Genomic DNA, 27,147 nt, shown 5'->3' on the forward strand with positions numbered 1-27,147 from the left:
TTAACTACAGTTAGTGGGACCAAAACACACACCAAAAATACCACTTTGTGCTCTTTTCACACAACGACATAAACTAACATTTGTAAAGGTCTTGACCTTTGCATGGCAGAACGGTAAACACATTTAAGTCTGGGTACAACCAAAATACACATAATACTATGCAAAACAAAATCTTATTAATATTGCTCTCAGTGTTACAAGGACGAGAAGGATAAACTTGGAGACTGAGCCTTCACTGTTGGGAAAGAAACACCGTGAAGGACAGCAGTAAACAAGTTCAACAAGCTGACCTTCCATATCGAAGTCGGCCGCGACCTCCGCGTCTTCACCCAGCAGGGTGGAGCTTGTTGAGGATGGCAAGGGGACGCTGATTTTCTCTAAACTCATTTCTTCTTCCAAAGTTTTGATCCAGTCTGGACTTTTTAGAGTAATAGTTACAGTTCGACCCAACAACTAGTTGAGTAAAAGAGATATAAAATAAAAATTCATTGCATGAAAATTAACTATCTTGGAATAAAGTGCCTGCCTTAGTTATACTATAACAACGGGATAGGCTTAATTCAGCCAGACTCAATTCAACACAACCATTTCACATATACTGTATTTTTAACTAGTTATTTGTTTTGGTTTGGTTTGGTTTTGGTTTTTGGTTTGGGGGGATTTTTTTGGCCGAACCGTGCCATTTGTGGGATCTTGATTCCCTGACCAGGGATCGAGCTGGACCGCCTGCAATGGAAGTGTCAAGTCCTAACCTGGGAATTCCCTTAATTAGTGTCACATGTCCCCAATCCTCCTTTTAAAAGCCTGTGCTGCTAAATCCAGATCTTCTTTCCTAGGGTGCACACAGATTTAAGCTTCCTTTGCTGCAGTATCTTTCCCTGGCCAGATATAAATTCACTGACAACTCTGCTACATAATTTTATACTTCCTATGATTTTGATCCACAGATGAAATAACTGTTCCCACAAGAGACTAGGAACTAAGGAAAGGATGGTAGAAAATCCTTAAAATACCTTCCCTGTTCATTTGGACTTTCCTAGCTGGTATAATGGTCTTGAAAGCTGCTATGCTGTCAAAGTAGTTTCAGCATTTCAAATGTCAGAAGAATACTGAGAGAATTTAAGACCATTTTAAATCTTCAACAAAAGCTAAATATTCACCCTGCCTTTCCTATAAATTTGAGAAGCTTTTAGACAAAAGTATAATCTGAAACAACCAACATATTATAAGCAAATTACACTGTCCTATCGATGTATTAAAAAAAAAAAGAAACTTTTCTTACGTGCTATTGACATTAGAATTCTTTGGAGGCATAGGCTGGAGAGGTTGACAGCTGCTGGCCTGAACAGCACAGCCATGTTTAATAGAAATTTAGCGTCCACACTGAGCTTTGAAATCAGAGTCCTAAGAATGAATAATTCTTTACTCATTTATTAGATGAAATCGATTAAATTTCAGAACTTGACAACAGGCTTCATAGGCCATTTGTTACTTTTTAAAGTAAACAGCATTCTTTATATATTCACCAAAGAATACTAATAAGTATTCTTAAGCCTCAGTCACTATAAAGGTCATTTAAGATGCACTTCATCAAGAATATCCACTTGGCAGAGATCGAAGCCAAACGAAAAGAAAGAAATTTAGATGACAGAAAAGAAAATGCTCAAGAAGCTCATCCTTTAGGTTTGTCCTGCTTATACTACAGACTTTTTCCAGATTCTCCCCTGAAAAGGAACTGTTCCTACTGATCTACTTGCATCTAGAAGATTTTGGGCTGAAGCAACGGTACTAACAAAGATAGACTAGAGGCTTGGAAATGTCTAACTTTCCAAAAGGATAAATCAAACATTATTACGTATTTTCCATAAGCATTATTTTTTCAGAATTTTGAAAATCTTTTAAGGGAGCTAAGGGTGGGTCCTTTCTAAGAGCATAACACAGATGACTAAACTTGAGGGTGAGGAACAGAACTGAGAAGAAGGGAGAAAAAAACCAAACAAGGAAAATTATCAGGAGAAAGACAAAAGAAATATTCAGAAAGGGAAGAGGAGCTGATAAGTTGAGAGCTGCTCTTAAATACTTATGGCACCATGGGAGAGGGAAGGGCTTTTTAAGGTATCAAAGGTAGAATTAAATTTAAAAATCAATAATTTCCATATGGTGAAGACACAACAAAGTCACAAGGCAAACTGGGAAGAATATCTGCAGCACATTATGAAAAGGGATTAACATCAAGGGAGCTTCAAAAGATGAAAACCCCAGGGGAAAAAGGAGCTAAGGTCATAAACAGCTCATCAGACAAGTACAAAATCACCAATAAATTTAAAAACTAGCAATCAAAATCTTAACACAGAAGTGACATGCTACTTCTAGTTTTTCAGACTGTCATCCAATACTGATTAGAATGTTGGATATTAAGTAATTCGAGGCATAATACAACTAGATACATTCTTTCTGAAGAGCAATTAGCCAACTACCAAAATTTAATATGCCTATATTCTGTCATAGCAAATTTACATCTAAGGATTTATCTTTAGGAATAGGATAAGCGTGCAAAGTTAGAGTGTACACAGGGGTTCCCTGGAATGTCAGTTTTAATAATTAAAAGTTGGAAACAATCTATATGTCTATTAATAGGCGTTCGGTTAAAAAAATTTATATATTTATTCACATAATGAAATTAATGCAGTCATTAAAATTGACATATTTGTTCATATAGAAAGATGTCCATGATACGTGTATCTCATTTATGTTTATATGCACATGTATATATAATACCATTTGGTTTAATGCATATGCATATGAAGGTTAAGAAAAATTATTTTGTAATGGTAGGACTACAACTGGTCTGTATTATTTCTTTCTTTTTTCTTTAAAAAAAAAATAATTGCTTTACACTCTTGTACCAGCTTTTGAGGTACACCAAAGTGAATCAGCTGTATTTATACATATATCCCCATATCCCCTCCCTCCTGCAACCCCCTCCCGCTCTCCCTGTCCTGGCCCTCTAAGGCATCACCCATCATCAAATTGATCTCCCTTTGTTATACAGCAACTTCCCATTAGCTATCTCTTTTACAGTTGGTAGTGTATACATGTCTATGCTACTCTCTCACTTTGTCCCAGCTTCCCCTTCGTCCCCCGCCCCCCCCAACCCCATGTCCTCCAGTCCATTTTCTGGATGCAGATGCAGAGAATGGACTGTATTATTTCTTTATATTTTTCTGTGTTTCTTGATTTACTTTTGCATGACTGTATTACTAGTTCATTCAGGAAAAACAAACAAAACCCTACAAAATCTGTTTCAAAAGCAATATACACATGGGAATCTTTCTCTCCGAGGAAGTGGAAGTTATTCAACAGAAGAGGAAGCTCAGGGAAATTCTTACAGAGTTGCCTGCCACTGGAGAAATTAGGCCTGGATTTCAGTCCATCCCATCTAGGGAACATATACTTACATATTTAGGATCTGTCTAAACGCATCAGAAAAAACTAATACACATAGCACTTTACAGAAGGAAAACAATTTCAGGCCATTGATATAAATTTCCCCCATCAGTGACATTTCAAATCACAGGTTAGGAACATCTCCACTAATTACAAATTTCTAAAACGCCTCAGTGGGATGGATTTGTTATCTATGCTTGAAAAAGAGACCTGAGTACCATAATCCAAGCCAATAAAACAAGTTCCTCAGAATAATGAGCACCTTTCTCCCTTATTTTCTTGTAAATAAAGCATTTTCTTCCATTTGCTAGAAATCTTTTCTACTATATAGACGAGCCAGAATATCTATTCCAATTAAAATTTTTAAAGTTTTATATAAGAAAATAGAATAAAATTTAAAATTTTATATAAGAAAATATAATAAGATAAAATTTCATAAACATGTTTTCTTCTTAGTCTATATCAATGATTAGTATCTCTAAGGAGGGACGAAAATAATCCTAAAATAGTGTGAAACCTAGTCTAAATAACAAATATTAAAGCACACCACTAGGTCTTTTATCCTCCTGAACTGGAAATACATTTAGATTTGCTACATGTCCCTAAAAATACAACCTTCAGACACTTAATCACATTTGTTTAGACTCAACAAATGCTACCTTACCTCTTTACCGTTCAGGCTCAGAACATTCAAGGCAGAGCTTCCCTCCAAAAATGTAACCCACATTTTATCTTCTACAAATCTTTAAGAAAGAGAGAAACAAACAATAAAGAAAACTTAATTATTACCTAAGGTATAATTAGCCCAATGACTAGTCCAATGATTATTGGTTAACAAGGGCTTACAGAGGCCAGGAAGAAAAAAAATCTAAGAGGGAGAGCAGCATGGCTAGCGGTGACCTGGAGAGGGCACTCTTTCCCTAAGAGCGTTCAAATCCAAATTTCTTTCAAATACTATGTTAATAAAGCAGCCTGCCAAAAGAAATGGGCTGGTAGACCTCCAATTGTGATCCCTTCCTAATCCAATCCTTCAATTCACTGACAAGGAGAAAAAGAGGCAGAGGGGAAGTGGCTTGTTCAAAGTGACCCTACAAGGAGAATAAGTTACAGAGCTAGGACCCAAGTCTCCTGACCCTGTAGTCCAGTACTATGTATTTTCACTGTCTCCATGATTTTCCTGAAGCAAATTTCCTGTGACCAAGAAAGAAGACAGGGAGTTGTCACGAAAAAGAAAAGAAAAATTGATTATCAATCAATTGACTGATGAGACTGGCCCCAAGGAACCTCAGGTTAAGATCCTTGTTTTTATTCAAGGATAACCATTTACTCTCTTGAGACTTCAAAGGCCTATGCTATAATTCTAAGTTTATAGTTTTGAAATAAGAAACCCCTCAAAGGAAAAGTAAAAAGGACACCAGAAAAAGCTCTGAAGGAGATGGTCACTGATATGTAATACTGTTATCAAGAAAAAAGAATACAACAAATTATGACATTATCAGTCTTATTTACAGAAACAATTTACCAGTTGAACTACTTTCAGCTGTATAACTCAAGTTCAGAAATCCCTGCACATTTTTCAGATGACAGACAGTAAAACATATACACCACCACCCCCAACACACACACACACACACACACACACACACACACACACACACACACACACACACACACACAAAACACAGGTAAGAGACTCAATTTCTTTGGCATAAAGTTACTAAACTGCAGGATGCTATCATTTGAAAAACACAGAGACATCGTTCTTCCTAAAGACTGTGAAGGGGATCTTTTCAAATTGTTGGCAATGGACCAGATCCGTCCTCCAACGCTTATAATCAGCATCAAAAGGCTGCACTGATGCTGCACCAGTCCCCCTCACCCCAAATCCTATTTGCTCGTTGACAGTCATACCAAAGCGTTTGTGGCCATATGGCAGGGCTAATTTCTTGGTCCTATCCTCACTCGGCAATGTGCCCCCTATACATTTTGAACTTTAACAAGAGATTCTGATTCTGATATCCATGGATTTATGTAGGACCTTTCAGAAGCTGTATTTTCTTCCTTTTCTCACTCACTAGGATAAACACTTCTAGATGTGTCCCCCAATTAACATAAGTACCTAAATTTGCCCCATCAACATTTCCAGGGGATGGCTTACTTACATATAAAGACTTCAGTCACTCTGTAATGGCTGGCGTAGTCTAGACTATGGCGATGATCAGGTTAGCCTATTGGTGACAGGAGTCCTTCCCTTGTTTACTTACATTGTCTGCTTTTTCTATTCTAATTTGGTTGTCTTAAGGTATAACAACCAGAATAGGTGAGGAGGTTTTATAATGTTAGGATAATGCCTTGTTTTGTTATCAATACCTTTTCCAATGATAACACGCATCTGGGGGAAAGTTTTCAGCTCTAATTTAACACCCAGTTCTTTAGAGACTAGAATAAAGGCAGACAGGTCCTTTTCCTGCATCAGTCTTTCATCCCTTACGTACACTTTGGGTTCTCTCTAGCTCAGTGCAATATTTTACACTTGCTCAAAAGGACACATCTGCTACTGTGCTGCCCACTCACACAGCCCATGTGATGCTCCTGGTGATCTGGCATTTCTGTACTTGGCGAAGCTTACTGTCATCTGGAGGTTTCACTATGTACTTGCTACAGCCTTAGGATCTCTAGACACTTTTTGCTTTATTTTAAACCTTTGGGGTAGATCTTTGTCAAATGATTTGAGGTGAGGTCTAAATACAATTTTCTCTCTATTTGCCCATTTACTCTCAGAAAGGAGAGTAAATTTTCTCAGGCGTGCTTCTCACGCTACAAGAAACCATCCCATCTTCATCCTGTGGACTATTTTGTTAAGCATCTAGGGAAGCTATTACACACATGCTGATCTTCCCTAGATTCCAACCAGGAATTGGGTCTTCAACTTCTCCCCCGCTCTGCCACAGCACCTAACATAGGGATTTGCCCAGCAAACAGCTAGAAAACATCCCTAAACAAACAGATGAACAGCACAGAAAGGAATTTAATAGTACCTCTGCCCTATCGAATTCAAACACACACATGTTATTCAATCGCTCAAAACTGCTGGACACTTAGAAGAGAACATTTTTTTAAACAACACAAGAGGCATCTGGTTCTGAAAAAGGCAGATGGTTAAGTTAATGACGGAAACCAAGATGAGGAAGAATGACTCCTGACTGTTCAATCGGGCAGTGCTGCTCCTCCATCAGATGGAAATTACATGACTTAAAATAACTGAAAGCATCAAATTTCTTAAAGCTAGGGCAGAAAAGTCACTCCACTTTACTCCTACCACTCCTTAAAAAAAATAAAATAGCAATCACACGTTCATTTTTCCATACAGGGCTAACGTTATTTCATATCGGAATCTTGAGAGAACATATCTAAATGTGCACCTACTTTGTCATCAATTGTTCATATAAAGTTTTACTACTCAACTTTAAACTTTCTAAGTAGCAAGTCCAGTTTTAAAACCTGAGCTCTTTGAGTAATATTTCTATAGTATGATTCTCCTTTAGTTTGGTAATACAAACACTCATACACTATTCAAATACTAAATAAGGTGATTTCCAACACAGAAAATATTATTTATGAATCATGATCTGCTTTTGGATGATAAATATTTTACTTACCTTATGAGTATAACTTCACCAAAATCTGTAAACTGCTGCAGAAGCTCATCAATCAAACCATCGTCAAAAAAATTATTTTCTGGTAAAAAACTTTTGATTGAGACCAACACCGTACCATCTGGTGGACCCTGAATGGCAATCACTTGTTTATAAATGTTTTGCCTCTCTTCAGCTTCAACTTCAAATATATCGATATCGATCAGGGCAACGACAGGCCTTAGGCATAAAGGAAGGGAGATGTGTTAGGAACGTTTAAGAAGGGATGTACTTCAAATAAATTTCAAGCACAATTAGAAATATGGAGACTGTTTAAACCTGTGGTCAGAAGTCTTCAGCTCGGCCCTTCCATAGTGCAGCAAAGTGCCAGGAGTCCATGTGTAGAGGATTTTGCTTCCATCTTGAAAACTAGCATTTAGGAGATCTAAATCTTCAGCTGCAGTCAGAATAGAGAGAAACACAGGAGAAGCCACCTGAGCATGACAGATCACGTGGAGCAAGGAGCTATCTCCTTCATTTCACTAGCTTCAGTTGCCTGAGGCTGGGACACCAGACACGCTTGCTAACAGGCAGGAAGTCTAGGCACCATTAAGTTAAAAAGGTTTCTTGGTGAGGTTATCATGTTATGCTTTACTTAGTTAAAATTAAGATGAGCCTTTACTTCTGAGACTACTTAAAGGCCTGTGACCAAATAGTATTTCAGAAATAACTGAACAGACAAGCAGCAGTTCAAAATATTTGCAAAACACTTGAGTTATTCCAGTTAGAAATCTTAATTAGTATTCACTTGACAATTCCATAAAAATGTTGCCTTGCTTCTCTTTATGACACTATGTCACTGAAAGAAGACAGACCGAAAAATCAGAGTATTTATAAGCAGGTCTGAGAATTTTTTTTTAAGTTTTATATTTAAATTTTATTTATTTTACTCTAGATAATCTGTGCTGAGTAAAAAAAAAAAAGGCAGTCCTCTGTGACTTCCCTGGTAGTCCAGTGGTTAAGACTCCGCACTTCCAATGCAGTGGGTGAGGGTTCGATCCCTGGTCGGGGAACTAAGAGCCCACATGCCACAGAGCGTGGCCAAAAAAAAGAAAAAAACCTAAAAAAAAAAAAAAAAAGTAGTCCTCCTCGCCTTGATATTTATATCATTCCCTTCTTCCCTGTAAAATTTGCACTGACTCATTTAAATGAAGAAGTCCATTTCCCAACCTGATCTATCAAAAGGCCACTTCCGTCTTCTCCAGAGGACACGGTCTGTCCATGCAGGGGTGCGGCACTTTTCACTGGTGTCGTAGTCATCAGAAAACAAATCGTATTTATACGTTGGAGCAAAGGTTACTTTTCCTTCTAAAAATCCTCTAAAAATCTAAAATAAACGTGCATAAAGTAAAAGTTATTTGAAAAGGCAAAAACATTCTGTTTTCATTCAGACAGCCAAGCATTAAGTGTCTGTTATGTGCTGGAGACTCATATGAAATTTATGTGCCTCTGATGAACACTTCTAGCTGAATGGAACAGAGCTTAAGAAAAAATAACCTACGACATGGGCTTTATCATGCCACTTGTTTGACATTTGAGTAAACAAAGCACAAAAACGTGAACAATGGAATTCCACCAGACTTTTGAGCTATATGAGACATTTAGAACTGTACGGGATTTTTGGAAATCGCAGAGTCTGATATCTTATTCCCAAGAGGAATTGGGGTCTAAGAAAGGTTACATGGTATCCATCAAAATTTAAGTCTGATGACCAGAAAGATACCCTATCAAGTGGCCTCAATCACCCCTTCCTGCAATTTTCTGTTAAACTACAGACATATGTATTTACTAAGTATAAAGAGACTCCAAGAGGTTAAAAAAGAAAAGCAACACTTTAAGGAAAACATATTTTCATAACCGAAGATCCCCTTCTTCCCAATGCAAGTATCTTAAGTATGTATCTACCTGTCCAGCATTTTTCTGATTGATTAGCTGATCTCCTGCTATAAGAGAATCCCAATTTTGCTGTCTTATGAGCTCTTTCACTTCTTCATTAGGGAGATCGATTCGGTAGTTGAAATCACCACACCAAAATACGTAGTCATGAGAGAACAGCATCCTTCCCTGGAAGCAAAGAGACAAAATTTTAAACAATCAATTTAAAAAGTGCTTTATAACTTTTTCTTTGCCTCACCCCTGCCAGGCCCGATCTATTTAACCCCACAGTAATTATGCATGAAGTATCTAATATTTAGGTGAACACTGCTCACATTTCCAGGAACTATCTTAAATTTTCAAAAACTGACACAGAATTTGGGGTAAACTGAAATATGTTTCACAGCTTCCTCTTCACAAACAAGCAGCAAGAGTTTACCATTGGAAAACTCAACTTCCGCGCTATTTCTATGAAATCTTCATTTCGTTCTCTGACTTGTGATTGTCCTGCAGCAAAGTGGCTGCAGACAAAGCAGAGGCTCGTGGTGTGGAACAGCATCCGTATTGCGACTGCTCCCTTATTTCCAGTTGCACCCCCCATTCCAGTCTTCACCGTATCAACTGCAACATCCCTTTAAAAGGAGGAATTCTAAATCAAAGATCAGAAATTCCAACAGTTCTGTGTGCATAAGAAATTAGGAATGTCCATTACAAAATTATAACACTACACAGAGTGGGGCACTTTGCGGGCAAGCCTGTGAAATAGTGCAGTGAAACTATTGGTGATTCTTTAATTAAGAACACATTTAAATAGAGTTACCAATGATCCAGGGATCCCATTCCTGAGCATATATCCAGAGAAAACAATAATTTGAAAAGACACATGTACCCCAATGTTCACTGCAGCACTATTTACAAGAGCCAAGACATGGAAGCCACCTAAATGTCCATCGACAGAGGAGTGGATAAAGAAGATGTGGTACATATATATACAATGGAATACTTCTCAGCCACAAAAAGGAATGAAATAATGACATTTGCAGCAACATGGATGGACCTAGAGATTATCACACTAAGTGAAATAAGTCAGAGAAAGACAAATATCGTATCACATAAAAAATATCTTAAAAAGTGATACAAATGAACTTATTTACAAAACAGAAATAGACACACAGACATAGAACATGGCGGGGAGGGGATAAATTAAGAGTTTGGGATTAACATATACACCCTAGTATATATAAAATAGATAACTAATAAGGACCTGCTATATAGCACAGGGAGTGCTACTCAATACTCTATAATGACCTGTATGGGAAAAGAAGCTAAAAAAGAATGGAGATACATATATGTATAACAGATTCACTTTGCTATACACCTGAAACTAACACAACATTGCAAATTATACCCTAATAAAAATTTTTTTAAAATAAATAAAGAAAACAGATAACCAACAAGGACCTACTGTACAGCACAGGAAACTATACTCATATTTTGTAACAACCTATTAGGGAAAAGAATCTGTAAAAGAATAGATACATATACAAATATATACCTGAATCACTTTGCTATACACTTTGAAACTAACACAACATTGTAAATCAACTATACTTCAATTTAAAAGAACCAAAAAAAGCACACTTAAAAACAAGAACTATGAACCAGAGTTTCTTTGAAGCCACAAACATGCCAGGCCTTTTCATTATCTCATGTTAGGAAGCAGCCCAAGGAGAGCGATCTGTTTACTGACCTGATGAATGAGGCATGCTGTGGTCTGATAAAAACAAACAGACAGACGCCCACCAACTGCTCCGAGGCCAGCAGCACGTACTTGTTGTCTCTGGAAATGGTCTTCTGAAGTTCCACGGCCCAGAGCTTCTGATTCGTCGTGCTACCAGAAGTATTAAAAAGGGAATCTTCAAAAACACAGTGACAGTAATAGAGCCTATTTTATAAGACCAGTTGTCAACTATACCTTTATATGCCCAAATATAATAAAACACCAACGTCACAAAATCCACACCTACAGTGAAATCTTTATGCAGGCAGGGTTTTTTTTTTTCCTTTAAAAAGGAAAACCTAAAATTTAGCCAAAAGAACACCACACTTCAAAGTCTCATATATTACTCCCTTACAAAGAAAATATGAGCTTACTTATTAAATGACTGCTCACCATGTGAGTAATTCCAAGCTTGCACACTTTATTTTTTCCTGAGTACTCGTTAGGATAACAGAGAAGAACATGCTTCCAGATATATTTCCTCCCCTTTCGTTATTTTTATGGATCAAAAAATCTTAAAAAAAAACTTATTAGGGAAAATTTCAAACATACAGAAAAAAGAGATAATCATAAAATAAACCACCCTATACCTGCTACCCAGCTTCAATGATTATCAACATTTTGCCAATCTTTCTTCTTCTGTAGCTCCCCTCACCTTTTTTTTATTTTTAGTTTTTATTATTTTTTTTAATATTTATTATTTATTTGGTTGCGCCTGGGTCTTAGTTGCGGCACTCAAGCTCCTTAGTTGCGGCATGCACGTGGGAGCTAGTTCCCTGACCAGGGATGGAACCCAGGCCCCCTGCATTGGGAGCGTGGAGTCTTATCCACTATGCCACCAGGGAAGTCCCTCCATTTTTTTTTAAGCCTGAAATATTTTAAACCATATCTGAGAAAAACTGTTCATTTCACCCAGAAACACTTTAGCATGTACCTCTAATGCAACAGATTTTTATTTTTGTGAAATCACAATTATCACACTTAAACATCAACACTTTCTAAACATCATCTAATACTCAATTCATATTTACATTTCCCTGATTATCTAAGAAAATGTCTTCTTGCAGTTGGTTTATTTAAAACAGGGTCCAAATAAGATCCACACATTGCATATGCTTGCTGTCTCTTGAATCTCTCTTAATCTTTAACAGTCTCTCAGCAGAAGCTGGGCTATTTGTCTGTAAAATGTTTAACAGTCTGGATTTGTCTGATATGTCTTCATGGTATCTTGTCCCTCTGTCCGATTTGTTTTAAACTGGTTACTACAGAATCTTGATTAAGAAACATTCAATTTTATTGATTTGTTTTGGCAAAAATAACCTCATGGGTGGTATAGTCACCCTTACATTACAGCAGGAAGTAATCTCTGTGATATTACACCTGATAGGCTGTTCAGACCATGACAATTGACTCTTTATAATAAAAAGTTCCTCCACTGATCCTTCTTCTAAGGTTTTAACATTGACCAATGATCACTGCCTAGATCTATTATTTCATTAGGGGTTACAACATATTGATTTCATAATTTCATGGGCATTTGTAATAAGTTGGAATTCTTCTATAAACAACTTTTCTCTTATTGACTCCAGTTATTCTGAAACACAGTTTGTACAAAGAAGGTAGCAAAAATGCTTGAGTCCTTCTCTTTATACGTTTTCAGAGTAATAAGTTTGTGCCCAAGAATCTCCAATGGTGAGCAAAAACAGTCTTCTTGTAAGTCCAGGTCATACAAACAATAAATGGTAAGCTGGAATATGACCTCACATCCATCCATCTAATCTACTTAACACTATGCCACACTGCTTGCTCAGTAGATATTGGTTAAATGTATGAATGAATAATCACTGCTTTTATTAAAGAATAATTTGATTAATCTCTACTTGCACCAACAACTGAACAATGCGTTTGGTACTGGAAGCCCTAAGACTATGCTCAATTTTAAGACCTGAATATGTATTTTTTTTAATAGGATTAGGTTATTTCTTTCTCTTTTTCTTTTTTTTTTAAATTAATTAATTAATTAATTTTATTGGCTGTGTTGGATCTTTTTTGCTGTACACGGGCTTTCTTTTAGTTGCGGTGAGTGGGGGCTACTCTTCGTTGTGGTGTGTGGGCTCCTCATTGCCGTGGCGTCTCTTGTTGCGGAGCACGGGCTCTAGGCGCATGGGCTTCAGTAGTTGCAGCACATGGGCTCAACAGTTGTGGCACACGGGCTTAGTTGCTCCATGGCATGTGGGATCTTCCTGGAGCAGGGATTGAACCCGTGTCCCCTGCATTGGCAGGCGGATTCTTAACCACTGTGCCACCTAGGAAGCTCCCTGAATATGTATTTTCAGGAAAGAATCAAACAGTAAAGTGAATGAAGTTGGGTTTCTTTTCTACTTTCCTATATAAATTGTTATCCACTTTGGCTAAGAAGAAAATTGTCATTTGCAAGACTGATGATTATACCATACTATTTTAGCCCATAATTTTATTCTGAAAACCTTTTTTAAAAAGTCACAAAAGATGGGCAACTACTCAACTTTTAAAGCAAGCATCATTCTTTAAAATAAAACACTTAAGCTGTAAAGTTCACTAAAATAATCTGTATTTGTAATAACACTTCAGAACATCTGTTCTCTGCTGTGCTCTGGGAACATCCCTGGGGGGAAGGTCCCTAAAACCCATGACGTTGAAACTGTCTCCCTAAAATCGCTAAGAGATTGTTTTGCCTTTATCACTGTATTGACATACATGATGGTGCAAAAACAGTAAGTAAAAGAGCTGATGTCTTAGCAGGAATGCAGGCACCAAACTGTACTAGTACTCCTTTTAATCTTTACAGTTAAAGATAAGTTATATAGTTAAACTATGTGACTATAGTTTAGTTTAAAACTATAGCGCTTGCAGTTAAAAAAAAATGCCATTTCACCTAAGAATATCCTGATGAAGCAGTAAACATTATTACTGATAACTTTGTCAAAGCTCAATCCTTGAGTCCCATCTTTTTAGTATTCTGTGTAATGAATGGGAGAGACACATCAAGCACTTCCGCTGCATATTGAAGGCTTACACCATGGCTGTTTCAGAGAAAAGCACCTGATAGTTTGAGTTCAGAGCTGAAATGCCACTTTTTTCACAGAATACTAGAAAGAACTAGTGAGAAACTATGGCTATTCAGATTTAGATTATTTGGCAAACATTTTTTCAACCAAGTCTGTGTTTTCAAGGAAAAAAAAATAGTATTTATTTCCAATGATAAAATTGATGTTTTCAAGCAAAAATGAGAATCTTGATAAACATGTATCTGCTTGCTATTCTGATCTTGACAGCTTCCACATACTTGAAGAATTTGCAGATGAGATCAGTGACGAAATTAACAATATGATGTTTAGTATTGTATAATGAAATGTGTCAAAATTTGGAAGATCTACATAATTCAGTGAACTAATATGTTCCAAATAACCAACACATGATGTTTCAAAATCATGCAAGGGTAAAAGACAGACCAATGTTTTAATACAATTGAGCACAAAAAGTTCATTGCTATGGTTTCAGATTCCACACTGCAACCAACCTTTAAGAAACTGTTTAGCAGTATCAGAGAAGAGATGATGTGAAAAGGCTATTAAGATATTTCAGTTTCCAACTACATAATTACGTGATTTTCTTCATATATTTCAATCAAAACAACATATTGCAACAGACTAATGCAGAAGTAGATGTGAGAATCCAGCTGTCTCAAGCCAGATTCTAAAGAGATTTGCAAAACTATCAATCAATGCCATCCTTCTCAGTAAATTTTTGTTTTGGAAAATTGTTACTTCTCAGGAAAAAAAGTGTTCCTTATGTTAACTCGTAATGAATTTATTATTATTTTTAAATGATTAACTGCTTTAAAATTTTCATTTTTAATTTCTTATGTGATACATATCAAGAGAGAAAACTCACAAAAATAAGTTCGTTAAGATTTTCAATATTTTTAAGAGTGTAGAAAGACATGAAATCAAAAAGTTTGAGAACCGCAATTTTACGATTTAAAAAGCATCTTTACATATATTATCTCAATTTATCCTTGTAACAAGCACTTAGTTACCTGTGCCCCCCCCCAGTCTGTCAACTAGAAAGTTTCCCTGTGTGTTACCTGGCTGGCTTACCTTGCATTTACAATGTTTCCAGCATTCAACTCTACCATTTCCTCAAAACCAATTGCAAATATATCAGTTGGTTTACTTCTTTTATCTACAATTAAGCATCCAAGAAAGGCTTTTAAAATATGTCCTTGGTCAAATGGCAACTCTCCTACCCCCAAAACAACTAAGATCAACATCAGATCTCATAAAAGTCCATTTTTGTGTTTCAAGTTTAACCAAATTCAAAGTAAAGGCAAAAACCCATGAGGGGAACAAAATTACTTTCAATTCACTTTCTATTTAGGTGACCTAAGTTTGCTTCTTCAAGGCTGTTATTCTTGAAGATCCTTAAGTCCTTTCAGAAATAATTTTGCAAGAACTCTTGCTAAAGTTTGTACCATGGACAGAAGGGAAACAAGCCACTTCTCAAAGGCTAAAGTGCCTCAAAATGGAGAAGTAAAGAAATTTTTCAGAAAGGGAACAAACAATAAAGTGGTTCAGTAACTAACTCAAACTAGAGAAAACAGCTGAGAAGGATTTTTACACTTAAATTTGAAAATTCCTAGATGGCAGCAATCTAGGAAAATGAGAAGAGTCAGGGATTCAGACCAACCCCTCTGTTCTAGCCATTAGCTCTCTAATGGCTGATGAGACCAAAACAGAACAGAGCTGCTTTAGATAAGGCACCCCAGGGTACTGTGGGTGGACCAAGCATTCAGAAATGGGGACAAACAGTTAGAGAAAAAGCTTACAAATGATGAATACTTAGAAATAAAAAAATAAAAATATTTATTGACTGCTATTATGCGCAAAGCTTATTTGTTATATACAAATCTTCTCATTTACTACACACCTTATGTGACAGATTATATTTGCCTTTTATTTACAGACAGGAAACTGAGGCTTTGGAGAACCTAAGCAACTTGCCCAACTTCACAAAATGCAATCGCACAACTCTAGAACCAAACTGCCTGAGTTCTAATCCTGGGTTTGTCACTACTAGCTGCATGACCCTGGGCAGGTGACTTCTCTTATTGTGTCTCAGTTTCCTCATCAGTGAAATTGGAATAATAATAGTGACTGTGCATTAGGTCTGTTATAAGGATTAAATAAATAGAAGTAAAGCACTTAGACTTGTAGTGTTAGCTGTTATTTTATCACTGTTATTATTACTACTACAACTACAATTTTAAGTGAGGTTCAATGTAAATGAAAAGGGGCATTTTAATAAATGCTTAGGGAAATTCCCAGGGTTTAAAGTATGACTGATAAAAAGTAACTAAGAAAGGAAAATCTGTATCTCACAGTATTTCCTATGTACATCACCTTCATAAATAACACTTGGTAAATGTGTACCATTTTAAAAAGGAACTAAAGTTGACTTAAATAAGACCTCAAATTCATGATTCTAGTTAAAATCTTAATATAAGCATCCTCAGCTTAATGCTTGGTTCTGGCTATCAAGAGCTTGGTGGCAGAGTATCCAAACCGAATGACAAGTATTTTACAAGGATGAATCAGGACTCTTTAAAGGGCCAACAAATGTCAAAACGAGTTTTGTAAAACTGCTCATGATCCACAGTATTTCTTATCTTAGCAAATAAAGGATTATATTTGAAAAATGGAACATAGTAGATTTGAAAAATTATCAGTCATAAAATAAGCTTGCTTTGTATCAGTTAAAAGAATTGAAAACAGGACTAGTTTTTATTAAATGTGTGGTTACCTTAAAGATATCTATTTATGTACGGATCCCATTTTCTGAGAATCAAATAACAAAGAAAATGATGTTTTATTTTACCATGTTTTCCTATTAAGTAGTAGATAAAGGTCTAGGAATACAAAAGACCTAAGATTTGAACAGCTTTGATCTATGAGAATGTTGGTCTTCAAATGTGTAAATCCTAGTTTCTTTTATTAAAGTAATGCATATTGTGAAGTGCCACATTTGTTTTCTAGTTTAATAAATCACAGTCAAGGTTAATTAATTAAATTCGTATTATAAAATAATGCCAACCTTGAAACTCCTGGATGCCAGCTAACTTGGGTGCATCGAGAAGCCAGTCAGTGAGGGTCTGATTCTTAAAAGCTATGCTGCGAAACTGCTTCCCACCATTCACGTTCCAGGTGCCCACACATACTCGAATTTTCTTGGGCTTTGAATACTTGTAGAAATTCTCACACATGCTCTTTAGAACTTTAGAAGAGGCTAATTGAAAACAAAATACAACAGAATTTTGGCTGCATTAAACCATTCACAAAAATTGATTTTCCTAACTGAGAAATGATGGCTGGAATGGACAATTACCATCATCACCACAAACAAGCATCAGGTACATGCACAGGCACAGAAAAGATCAGCCGTGAACACAGAGCCCAGCACAATGCAATTAACTAACACAATTTTTAAAAAATCAACTACATTTACAATAACCCAAGTAAAAAAAAAACTATTACAAAATTAATGCAGCAACAAAAAACATGCAGAACAAACAGTTCTGTTTCCATGAAATGGCACATTATTGTATGATATACAAAATCAGAGACTGCACACTTTTAGGAATACAGCAACTGACTTTCATATAACTTTCATTCGGAGGCTAGTAAAAATATGTTATTTCTCCTCAAAACAAAAACATTCAAGAACGATTGATTACATTTAGGATTCTAGCTACTGACAGGTGGTTTGATGAATAATGGCTCCCTGACAAAAACACCAATTATGGACAATAATGAGATGCTGGAGAATGAAGCCTCCCAGCTCAGAGGAGACACCAAGTCCTTACCAATGTTCTACAAGGCCCCAAACAACTTGCCCTGCCTTTCTGCCCTCACCTGCCACCCCATTCCTGTTCACTCACTGCTCAGCCACTGGACCCTTGCAAGAATGCAAGCTCCAATGAGGGCAGAAATGTGGGTCTATTTTATTTGCTCCAAAATCCCTAGTGACTAGAAGAGTGCCTGGTACATAGTAGGCACTCAGTAAATAATGGTTATATGAATAAATATTCAATATATTTTGCATCCTCAACCCTTTTCCTGCCTACTTTTTTTTTGGCTTCCACCTATCTTTCTTCCTTCTAAACCACATTTCACTTAGGTTAAGTCAAATCCTTGGTACTTACAGTGACTAGAACCTTAATAGGACTTCAATCTAAAGACAGAAACTATGCCCTTAATGGGTGGTTAACTAAGAGGAAAGGGAAATCAAAATGATTCTCACCTTTCACCACATGACCTTATTTTATTACGATATTCATTATTATTGTTGGATACGAAGGTACATACAGCGAGCAGCCTTGTGAGAGAATGAGTGAAAACGGCAAATAACATTTTCGGATTGGAATGAAAATAGTTTGACCTGTGAATCCCATGAAAGGACTGATGATTTAGATGACAAGCACATCCCCACTGTCCCCAGGGGCAGACGTGCGCATTTCTAGCCCTCTTGTTATTTGATTTGATTACTTGCATAGAGGTGTCTGGGAGTAATGAACGCGGATTATTTGTTCCAGCCTGTTGGTATGGTTAACTGAAAGCCTACTGAACCTGGATAAAGAATCACTCTATTACTACGGATTCTCACTGCTCTTTCTAATTGAAGTCACTGCCATTGCTACCGCTACGAAAACAGCTTCTACAGTCCTTTCTACATCAAAATGCAAGTACTATAATGATTTAACAGTTTAAAATATCCAGCAAGACAAATAATGAATGGTGTGAACAAAAACACGTTGCCACGTTGGGTGAGCTACTGAAGTCTGTTTACAAATGGAATGAAAGGTTTAAAAAAATTCCTTATTCTTAACTGGTTGGCACCTTAATGTGCAGAAAGAAATGAGTCTATGTTCAAACAGATGTCCACCCCTAAATACCATACCATTTCAGAAAATGGATTTCACAACGTAACTCAAAAATATATCCAACTGATCCCCTCCTCTATCCTCAAAAAAAATCACCCATAGTTTCTCAAAACACTCAGAACAATAACCAAGCGAAACCAAATCTTAAGTGAAGGGAAGAAAAGATGTCTTTTTCAGCTAAATATCTGACAAGAGCTTAGCTTTTGTTCCTTTCACCAGGGATTCAAGTTTAAAGACAAGATCATAAATCTTGTCCAGAGAATGAAGGCATGAGATTCCTAAGAATAGAAAAGGCAAGAAAAATAATGCCCTTTAGGTCTTACACACTTAACTCTTCTAAGTTTGTTAGCAATCTTAATGCTTTTTAAAGGATTTCAGCTCGTATTTTAGTACAGGTCTTACAGTTACAGAAAATATTTCACCTACAGTATGAGAAAATGAGTCAATGCCTTTTAAAGTGTTATGTGTGAGAAGCACTGTTGAGTAGTCGTAAATATCACAGGTAGTACTTGGACATTAATCCAGAAGAGTCACAGCTGTTTTCTTCCAGGAGCCTATAAAGAGTAAGATATAACCCTAACAGTGTTTGTTCAATGAAATATAAAAGTAAAATTGAAACTAGATGACCTATATTATAATTGGAATTAAGCATTTGCTACAGGAATACAAAGAGCATTGCATACTTCCTTCCAAATGAAATAGTTTTCTCAAACTTAAAATTTTTTCTCGGATTAAAACAATGTATCAATTTATCCTGCTAGATTTGGAGGGCAAAATAAAGGAAAGTTTCCATTTCTTTGCAGTTTTATATACATCAACTTTAAAAAAAATAAAGTTGCTTTTATTTATAGATTGATTTTCTATACTGTACCTGACTGTAATGTCTGTTCAGAAACTATGGGTGCATCAAGAAGAAAACAAAGAAACGTTAGTAAAACAGCAAGTTACAGTTGAAATCTAGAGTGTTATAACAAAACATTCTCAGACCGCCTCACTTTTTTCTTTTGATTTAGTTTGATAACTGAATCTTTTTCTGACGGCTATAGGACACCAAAGACAAAAATAAATGACAGTCGCAGTGCGTATGCTTTGCTGTAAGTGAGCTGACTGTACTTATCAGCTGCTGAGTCCCGGAGAGACCACTGCGAGGTGTGGGTTAGGGCCGTATTGCCCATATTTCAAGGTCCTCCAGGTTTTCAGATTCACATTCTCCCTCACAAGTATGTGCACACGCACACACGTAAGACATACATACAGCAACAGCCTGGAAAGCAGGCCTACAACCTTCTGACTGTGAAACTCTGAACATCACCGAGTCCCCGTAGGATTTTTCTTAGGTGCAGAGGGTTTGCACGGTAAGTTGTAACACTAGGTATGGACGGATGGGGCTCACCACACGTCTGGTGAATGGAGGGAGAGAGATGTCTGAGGTATACACACACATGTATATGTATATCGTATATTTCTACCCACCTCAGTTCTGCTGGGTGCAGCTTTCTGCATTTCCCTAGTGTTATTACCAGTGAAATCATGCATAAACGTCTGCTGAATTGGCATTATACTCAAAGTGTTCTCTGATATAGCATCCACGCTGGAACAAATTCCCATCCTCAGCATAAGTGTTATAGCAAAACTGACTGTACTTTTTTAAGGGTACATTTTTCATATAGTAAAATGTGCAGGAAACTAAAATACTAATGATCAAGTCTGGGCATTACTCAGCTCCCTCACTTCTCTTTCCTTCAATGGCTTACTTTCAGCTGTTGCTGACTAATGCCTCCATATCAAAGTAGGCACAGGTGGAAACAGGTGATAAGACGGAAATCAGTCAGTGTCTACTGCTGGAAGCCAGGAAGAAAGCCTGAAGTTAAAAGCAGTAGCTAAGATCAGATTCTGGTTTTCAGGGCTTTAGTAGATTTCAGTCCCCCAGACTAGGCACAGATCCCTGAGGCACTGACTGTAATTAACTACCTTCAGCACCATGCATAATGCTGAAAGAATCCATGATAACATATTTAACCAAGTCATAACCCACGAGGACATTATTTGATGAGGAACAATTTCTCCTACTGGCACAGGGAAAACTGAAAGGTTTGGTTTGGGAGGTAACAGAAGAAATGAAAGCGTTCAGAGTGCTGGAAAGATAAAATAGAAAAAAATATGAAATTGAAGGCTAATTTATTAAATTCCACAATGTATACTGAGTCTTCCCATCATACTGTTTAATACATGCTCACTGATATGGGCTCAAATTCTTCTGATTTTAATGAAAGACAGTAAAAGAGCAACAGCCATTCTGAAAGCCATATATATTTATGTCAAATATTAAAATTGGGAATGATAGTATTCAATAATAAGCAACATTTTAAAATTATTAATATGATTTAATGCTTATTCAAACAATAGCACTTAAAAGATAAGACCAAGTTATAGAAAATTTTGGGGTGGTGATTAACAAAATAACCAACATAGGTACTGGTTTTTTCAATAAAGCAATGTTTTCTACATAATTAGGTTACTGAATACTCTACTGAAAGTACTAGCTGAATATTTCGTGAAATCCTGCCTTATATAAAGTTAGCAATACTTAAACCATTTCCCTCCCTCAACCATGATCTATAAAAGAAAACATGCATGGGCCTTGGTTTATAGCTTAATAATTTCACTAATGATATAAACATTTTAGGAGAGATAAACTCCCTTTGGAGAATGCCATTTTAGAAAGTTTCATTGATAGAAATTCCTTTCAAAACTATTTTAATCAACTCAATCTAAAAAGCATTTATGTAAATAAGTTTACATTTACCTCTTGGACTTTTAGAAGGAATATAAACAACATAAAGTAAAATATAAAGTAAGAACGCATACCACGCAAACTTCCAGTAGTTAAAAGGGCTCGAGCTTTGTCAGCTAAATCACTATTTAGAGTATTTCCCAGTAGCAAAACATCAATGGCCTCTTGCTTGGAGCTGTCAAAGAAGTTATTCTGAATTGTTCTACTAACAGAACGAGCACCATCTTTTAACTTTCCAGCCTGTTGGGGGAAAAAAGCACGGACTTTCATCTTATGTTGTTTTCATTCAATAGGTATTCTGAAACTTTAAATAAGTTTTATAAGACCTTACTGTAATAAAAAGGACCTAATCACTCTATTTTGAGCATCAAAGCATCACATTAAAATGCCTCAAGATGTCACTATTCCTTTTCCTGTTTTGGATAGCAGCTCTGCACAAAGAGACAGAAGCAGCTCAGTGCCACAACTCCATCCACTAGAGATATTTAGAGCAGTAAAAGCTTAAATTTACTGTAAAGAAAATAAACTGAAATGTACTCACTCAAGACAAGGAAATTAATTCTTATATCGTAACTTTTAGACTTGGGGATGGATGGGCTGGGTGGGGAGAAGCCGGGGAGATAAAGGAGGCCACCCTGAACTTACGTGTTCTCAGAAAACTTCAAGCACTCTAATAGCAGGAAAATAAAATTGAAATTGCTCCCAAATAACTTATGTTAGTTAAAACTAAAATTGAATATGAGAATGAAGGTCTAGACTATAACATGTAAACTACAGTTTGTATATTTTAGGTTATTTTATTGCCTATGTAAATATAAATAATAAAAATAATAAACATATGCCAATTCCTATAGTGAGAGAGCTGATTATAACTTCTAATGAACATATATTTTACCTAGGCACCTTAGTTACCATAAAGATATTTTAATCTTACAGATTTTGATGATTGTTTAAAAAAAAAAAAAACTCCTGTCTTTTAGAAAAAAAACTTTAGTTTGCAACATCTAATTTTTATTCCTTAAAGAAATAACAGGAATTTGAGGCTTAAAATGTTATTTCCTTCCATAAAACATATGCAAATGACATTATTTGAAAAGAGACTCACCATTCACATTATCAGGCAATTAATCAAAAGGAATCCAGAGAAAGGAAAAGAAAGAGCAGTTCAGATGTTAGATTTTAGTTCAGTTCAGACTAGTATATTTAATACATAAAATTTCATATCTGTTTTGTTAGAAATAAAACACCACTGAAAATGCATGTAACCTCTGTACACAGATGGTCTTAGTCAACTGCAGAAACAAAAAGGCAAAGCATAAAAGAATATTTTAAGCAATAGTTGTAGAGAGTCAGGTTTAAAAGTAAGAATTATGTTCTTTATTTAAAAAGAATAAATGAAAGTTTAACAATCTCAGGTTTTCAAAAATAGGGACCTTTTAGGAAGTAAATATTTGTAAATATCAATACAAATTATTTCTATGTGTTGAACAAAAGGAACTTTGCAGGTAAGGCTAATACCTCTGAACAGAGAAGTGACATTTTACAAGACACAGAAGAGGAGGAGGATTTCGAAATTAAAAGAAGACTTGGAGATGATGAACTTCAGCTGCTATATTGAAGAGGCTAAATAAGAAACTATAAAAGTGGTAAATGTCCCTGTTTTTACTCCTGGAATAATTTGAGAAACTGTAGGGATTTAGAATATTAATCAATTCAACTGAGGCCAGGAGCCATAAAAGGTCAATATTTAAGTACATAAAATAATGAAAAATATCTCAAGTATGCACCCAAAGTCCCTCATTAAGGGCCAAACACTAAAGCAGAAAGCAGTCTATAGATAATACTAGCAATTAAAAAGTAATGGTGAGGCACAGACTTTATAATTAAGCCCATATTTCACACTTCTTTTGCACATTTTGATAGCCTCCTTTTCAAGGTAAGATAAGAAAAAGAATAAAAACTTGAGCCCTAATAGCACTGGGTTCATAGTGGGTGCTGCATAAACTGCCCACTGATTTATTTGTCCATCCAGCAATACACACTATGTCAAGTGCTGGGGACACGAAGTCAAATGAGATAAAGCTCTTTATTGGGAGGAGGGGGGACTTTTGTTTCTTACTTTAAAAAAAGATTTTTTTTTAATTTTTGGCCGTGCCACATTGGCATGTGGTATCTCAGTTCCCCAACCAGGGGTTGAACCTGTGCCCCCTGCCTTGGAAGTGCTGAATCTTAACCACTAGACCGCCAGGGAAGTCCCTGACTTTTTTTTTAAAGAAAAACATATTTGGGGGAATTCCCTAGCGGTCCAGTGGTTAGGACTCCACGCTTCCACTACAGGGGGCCCAGGTTCGATACCTGAACCAGGGAACTAAGATCCTGCATGCTGCGCTGCACAGCCTCAAAAAACAAAAACAAAAACAAAAACAAACAAGCAAAGCTTTAAAAAAAATACATTTTTAATCAAAATAATATGAAAAGTAAAACAGATATGCAAGTGAAAATCATTAAAAAAAATGTAAGCAATACATATGCAAGCCTAGTGGATTATCACTAAACAACTAAATGTGTCACATATACATACCCCTCGAACCTAAGGAAATAACTAGTCATTCAATCATTAGTATCCACTATAGAAGGAAGGGTTAAAGAGGACATAAAAGCATGGTAAAACAGAATTCTAAAACAGATACCTTAAAAGAACCAAACTATTAATTAAAAAGAGTCCATTTAAAGCTTTACTAAAGAAGGAAAAAGAGGATCTTTTATAATGTTACAATAGATTTAGATTTACCTTAGCCTTTCCTTCAAGAGCTCCAGTTCCTGCATAAATCTTACTGATTGAATCACCATTCACAGACCACATTGATCGAAAAACTTCCTGAAAGCGAGTCACCAACTGAGGCTTTTCAGCTAAGCCGAGGGCTTCCAACTGTTTAGTTAGCATCTAAAATAGCAAAAGAGAAACTTTTGTAAGTATACTAATACATTCATTACGATGTGACTTCTTAAGAACTACCAGAATCAAACCAAAAATTTACAGTTACAGGACTTCATCAGTGTGGATTCTGAAAACCCAAGTTTACTAGGCTAATTGTGTTATTTCCCACCACGTCAATTTCTAAAGTAAATATCACATCAATGAAACCTACAAATAACTCAGTATTCCCTGGTAGTAATAAAAACTTCTTTATGGTTAAATGACATTAAGCTTATTAAAAAGTCCTGTAGGGAATTCTCTGGTAGTCCAGTGATTAGGACTCCCCGCTTTCACTGCCGAGGGCCCAGGTTCAATCCCTGGTTGGCAAATTAAGTTCCCACAAGTCACACAGCCAAAAGAAGAAGGAAAAAAATGACCCTATGAATCAGACTAGTTTATCTTATTCACCTAAAAGAACAATATGTAACAGCATGCACTGGAGCAGAGAAATGCATTTACCTAGTTTATTTAAATATATATAGAAATAACTAAGTTTATTTAATTTTTGGATTTGGTTCTACATGTTTGGGTAATTAAGTCAGGAGATTATGAGAAAAGGAGAGCTGCTCTTGAACTGTTATCAAAATTTAAAAATAAGTCATATCTCTGAATAAAGTCACGACAGCTTTCAATGTATGAAATTTGTATCAGCAAAGCATATAAGGGAGAACTAGGGGGAACATAGCATCTTTGGGCCACCACAGTTCTTTCACAGTAGAAGTGTTCAGAAAGGTTATTGGTCTTTACTCTGAAGGACTCTTAGCCATAGAGTCTGGCAAAGTGAAAGCAGCGTATAATCTTTATCCAGTCTATTTCTCTTACTTGGAATCTAGTCTATGCCTTGCATTTTTACTTAACTCCTTCCCATTTGTGTTTTCTTTTCTCTTGTCTATAAGTGGAGATTATTAATAATTACAGAGGGACCAAAAACTAAAATAACATAAAAAACCCTATCCTGGGTTTATCTCATTACCTAGAGACTTATACCAGAGCTGTTCTTTGCCGGCATGGAGAATAAAAATAAGCCTCCAGCAACTCCTTTCTCATTTGCACCTCTTTCAAGGACTTGGGCAAAACTGGTCTTCACTACAAGTAGTTTGGTTTTGCCTTTATTAGCAGTATATTTTGTAACCAGTCAATCAATTGCCATACTAGGGAGTATTCTCACACATAATAACAAACAGTGGGTAGTCAGCTAAGTCAGATTCTGAAAACTAACACTTGTTCTACTTTTAATGAAGATGTTCAAGTATTTCACTAAGCTTACTCTCAGAATTTAACTGAATGGCTTTAGCCACTTAAGAACAGAACTCAAAACAAACCTGAGCCATATGATAAACTCCATCCCTATGACCAAATGCCTGCTTTTACTTTTCTTGTCTGTTGTATTTTCTAAGTAAACCTCAACGACAGATTTCAAAAAAGGCAAAGCAGTAAAACTTACATAGTTACATGAAAAATACTTTTTTGTAGTAGAGAATTCTATACACTGTACTTTCATTTTGAGACAGAAAGACTCTGCTCAGTTGCAGAGTAACTGCACCACTATTCTGGCCAAATTTAAGATCATCTGTTAGAGGAAATAAGAACCGATTACTTCCTATTCCTGTTTTTCATAGTATTTGAGAACTATGCTGAGTTTCTATGGAACTAACTGAAGACCCACAATAGCTTTATGAATCTAACTGTTGCATAACAGGCAAGACTTAGAGATCTCAGCACTGCTACACAGTTTGTCAAATGGTTGAGATTATGTCTAAATTAGACTGAATTTGATAGATAAGCAGTAAAGGAAAAAACTTTTAAACAGAGACTTTGGTAGAGAATTTGGCTCTCATTTGCTTTTATTCTAACAATGACATTTTCATCTCACTTTGTTTTTTGTAGCTGCTGATTTGAAAAATGCCACGTAAACTACCCTGGATCAGACTCTGTTGAAAATATAAACCTATAGGGTTGTACATGTGGAAACAGATCCTCCCTCCCCAATTCCAAAAAGACTTTTAAAAGACAACACTGAGAATGAAGGCCAAATATATCCAAATTTTTTTTTTCTTTATCCAAAAGACAGAAGAGGCAATTACTGGAATAGTGTAAAGAGCAGGGTTTTTTTTTAAGGGAAATTTAGGGAACAATAAAGGGAAACAGAAGCTACCTAAAGAAAGTATTTAGAACAGATAAAAGAAACATTTAAATGAAGAGCGATGTTGGCAAAAAGACTAGAAGAGAAGTAAAGAATGCCTTTAGCGTAACTTCATTTCGTGAAAAGTAATTAATGAGAAACATAAATATTACAAAAGCACTGCAGAAGGCATTTGATACAAGTTGCGTACACATATTTTAATTTATTTTTTTTACCTCTAAGCCAAGGAATGCCTGCACACTATTTGTTCTATCAAGACAATCCAAGCAGTTTGTTCGAACTGTACCACTCTGGCATCTGTAGCAAATTCAGTGAAATTAAACAGGTAGTTTAAAACAAAAAATAACAAAGCTAAAACAAACTGAGAAAAATTAAGCTGATTAAAATGTAGCATCCACTTTCTCCCCCCAACTTTCTAGTATAACAATTCTCAAATATACAAAAAGACTTCTACAGTG

General features: G+C 36.0%; 1 protein-coding gene across 7 annotated transcripts in view; it reads right to left on the reverse strand.

Annotated features, from left to right (window-relative positions):
- SYNJ1 (synaptojanin 1) overlaps positions 1-27,147 on the reverse strand; it is an 83,618-nt gene that overhangs the window by 20,126 nt on the left and 36,345 nt on the right. For all 7 annotated transcript variants that reach the window (XM_057696950.1, XM_057696946.1, XM_057696944.1 and 4 more), the window contains 13 exons: positions 26,905-26,986; positions 24,361-24,513; positions 21,644-21,809; positions 16,930-17,121; positions 14,937-15,021; positions 10,768-10,908; positions 9,457-9,649; positions 9,048-9,206; positions 8,313-8,469; positions 7,422-7,539; positions 7,107-7,322; positions 4,112-4,190; positions 291-453 (listed from right to left, as the gene is read on the reverse strand). In XM_057696950.1, coding sequence (XP_057552933.1) covers positions 291-453; positions 4,112-4,190; positions 7,107-7,322; positions 7,422-7,539; positions 8,313-8,469; positions 9,048-9,206; positions 9,457-9,649; positions 10,768-10,908; positions 14,937-15,021; positions 16,930-17,121; positions 21,644-21,809; positions 24,361-24,513; positions 26,905-26,986 — 1,904 coding nt within the window. The remainder of the gene's footprint in view (positions 1-290; positions 454-4,111; positions 4,191-7,106; positions 7,323-7,421; positions 7,540-8,312; positions 8,470-9,047; positions 9,207-9,456; positions 9,650-10,767; positions 10,909-14,936; positions 15,022-16,929; positions 17,122-21,643; positions 21,810-24,360; positions 24,514-26,904; positions 26,987-27,147) is intronic.

Source organism: Hippopotamus amphibius, chromosome 10 (genome assembly GCF_030028045.1).
Source record: "Hippopotamus amphibius kiboko isolate mHipAmp2 chromosome 10, mHipAmp2.hap2, whole genome shotgun sequence".
Taxonomy (NCBI): Eukaryota; Metazoa; Chordata; class Mammalia; order Artiodactyla; family Hippopotamidae; genus Hippopotamus; species Hippopotamus amphibius.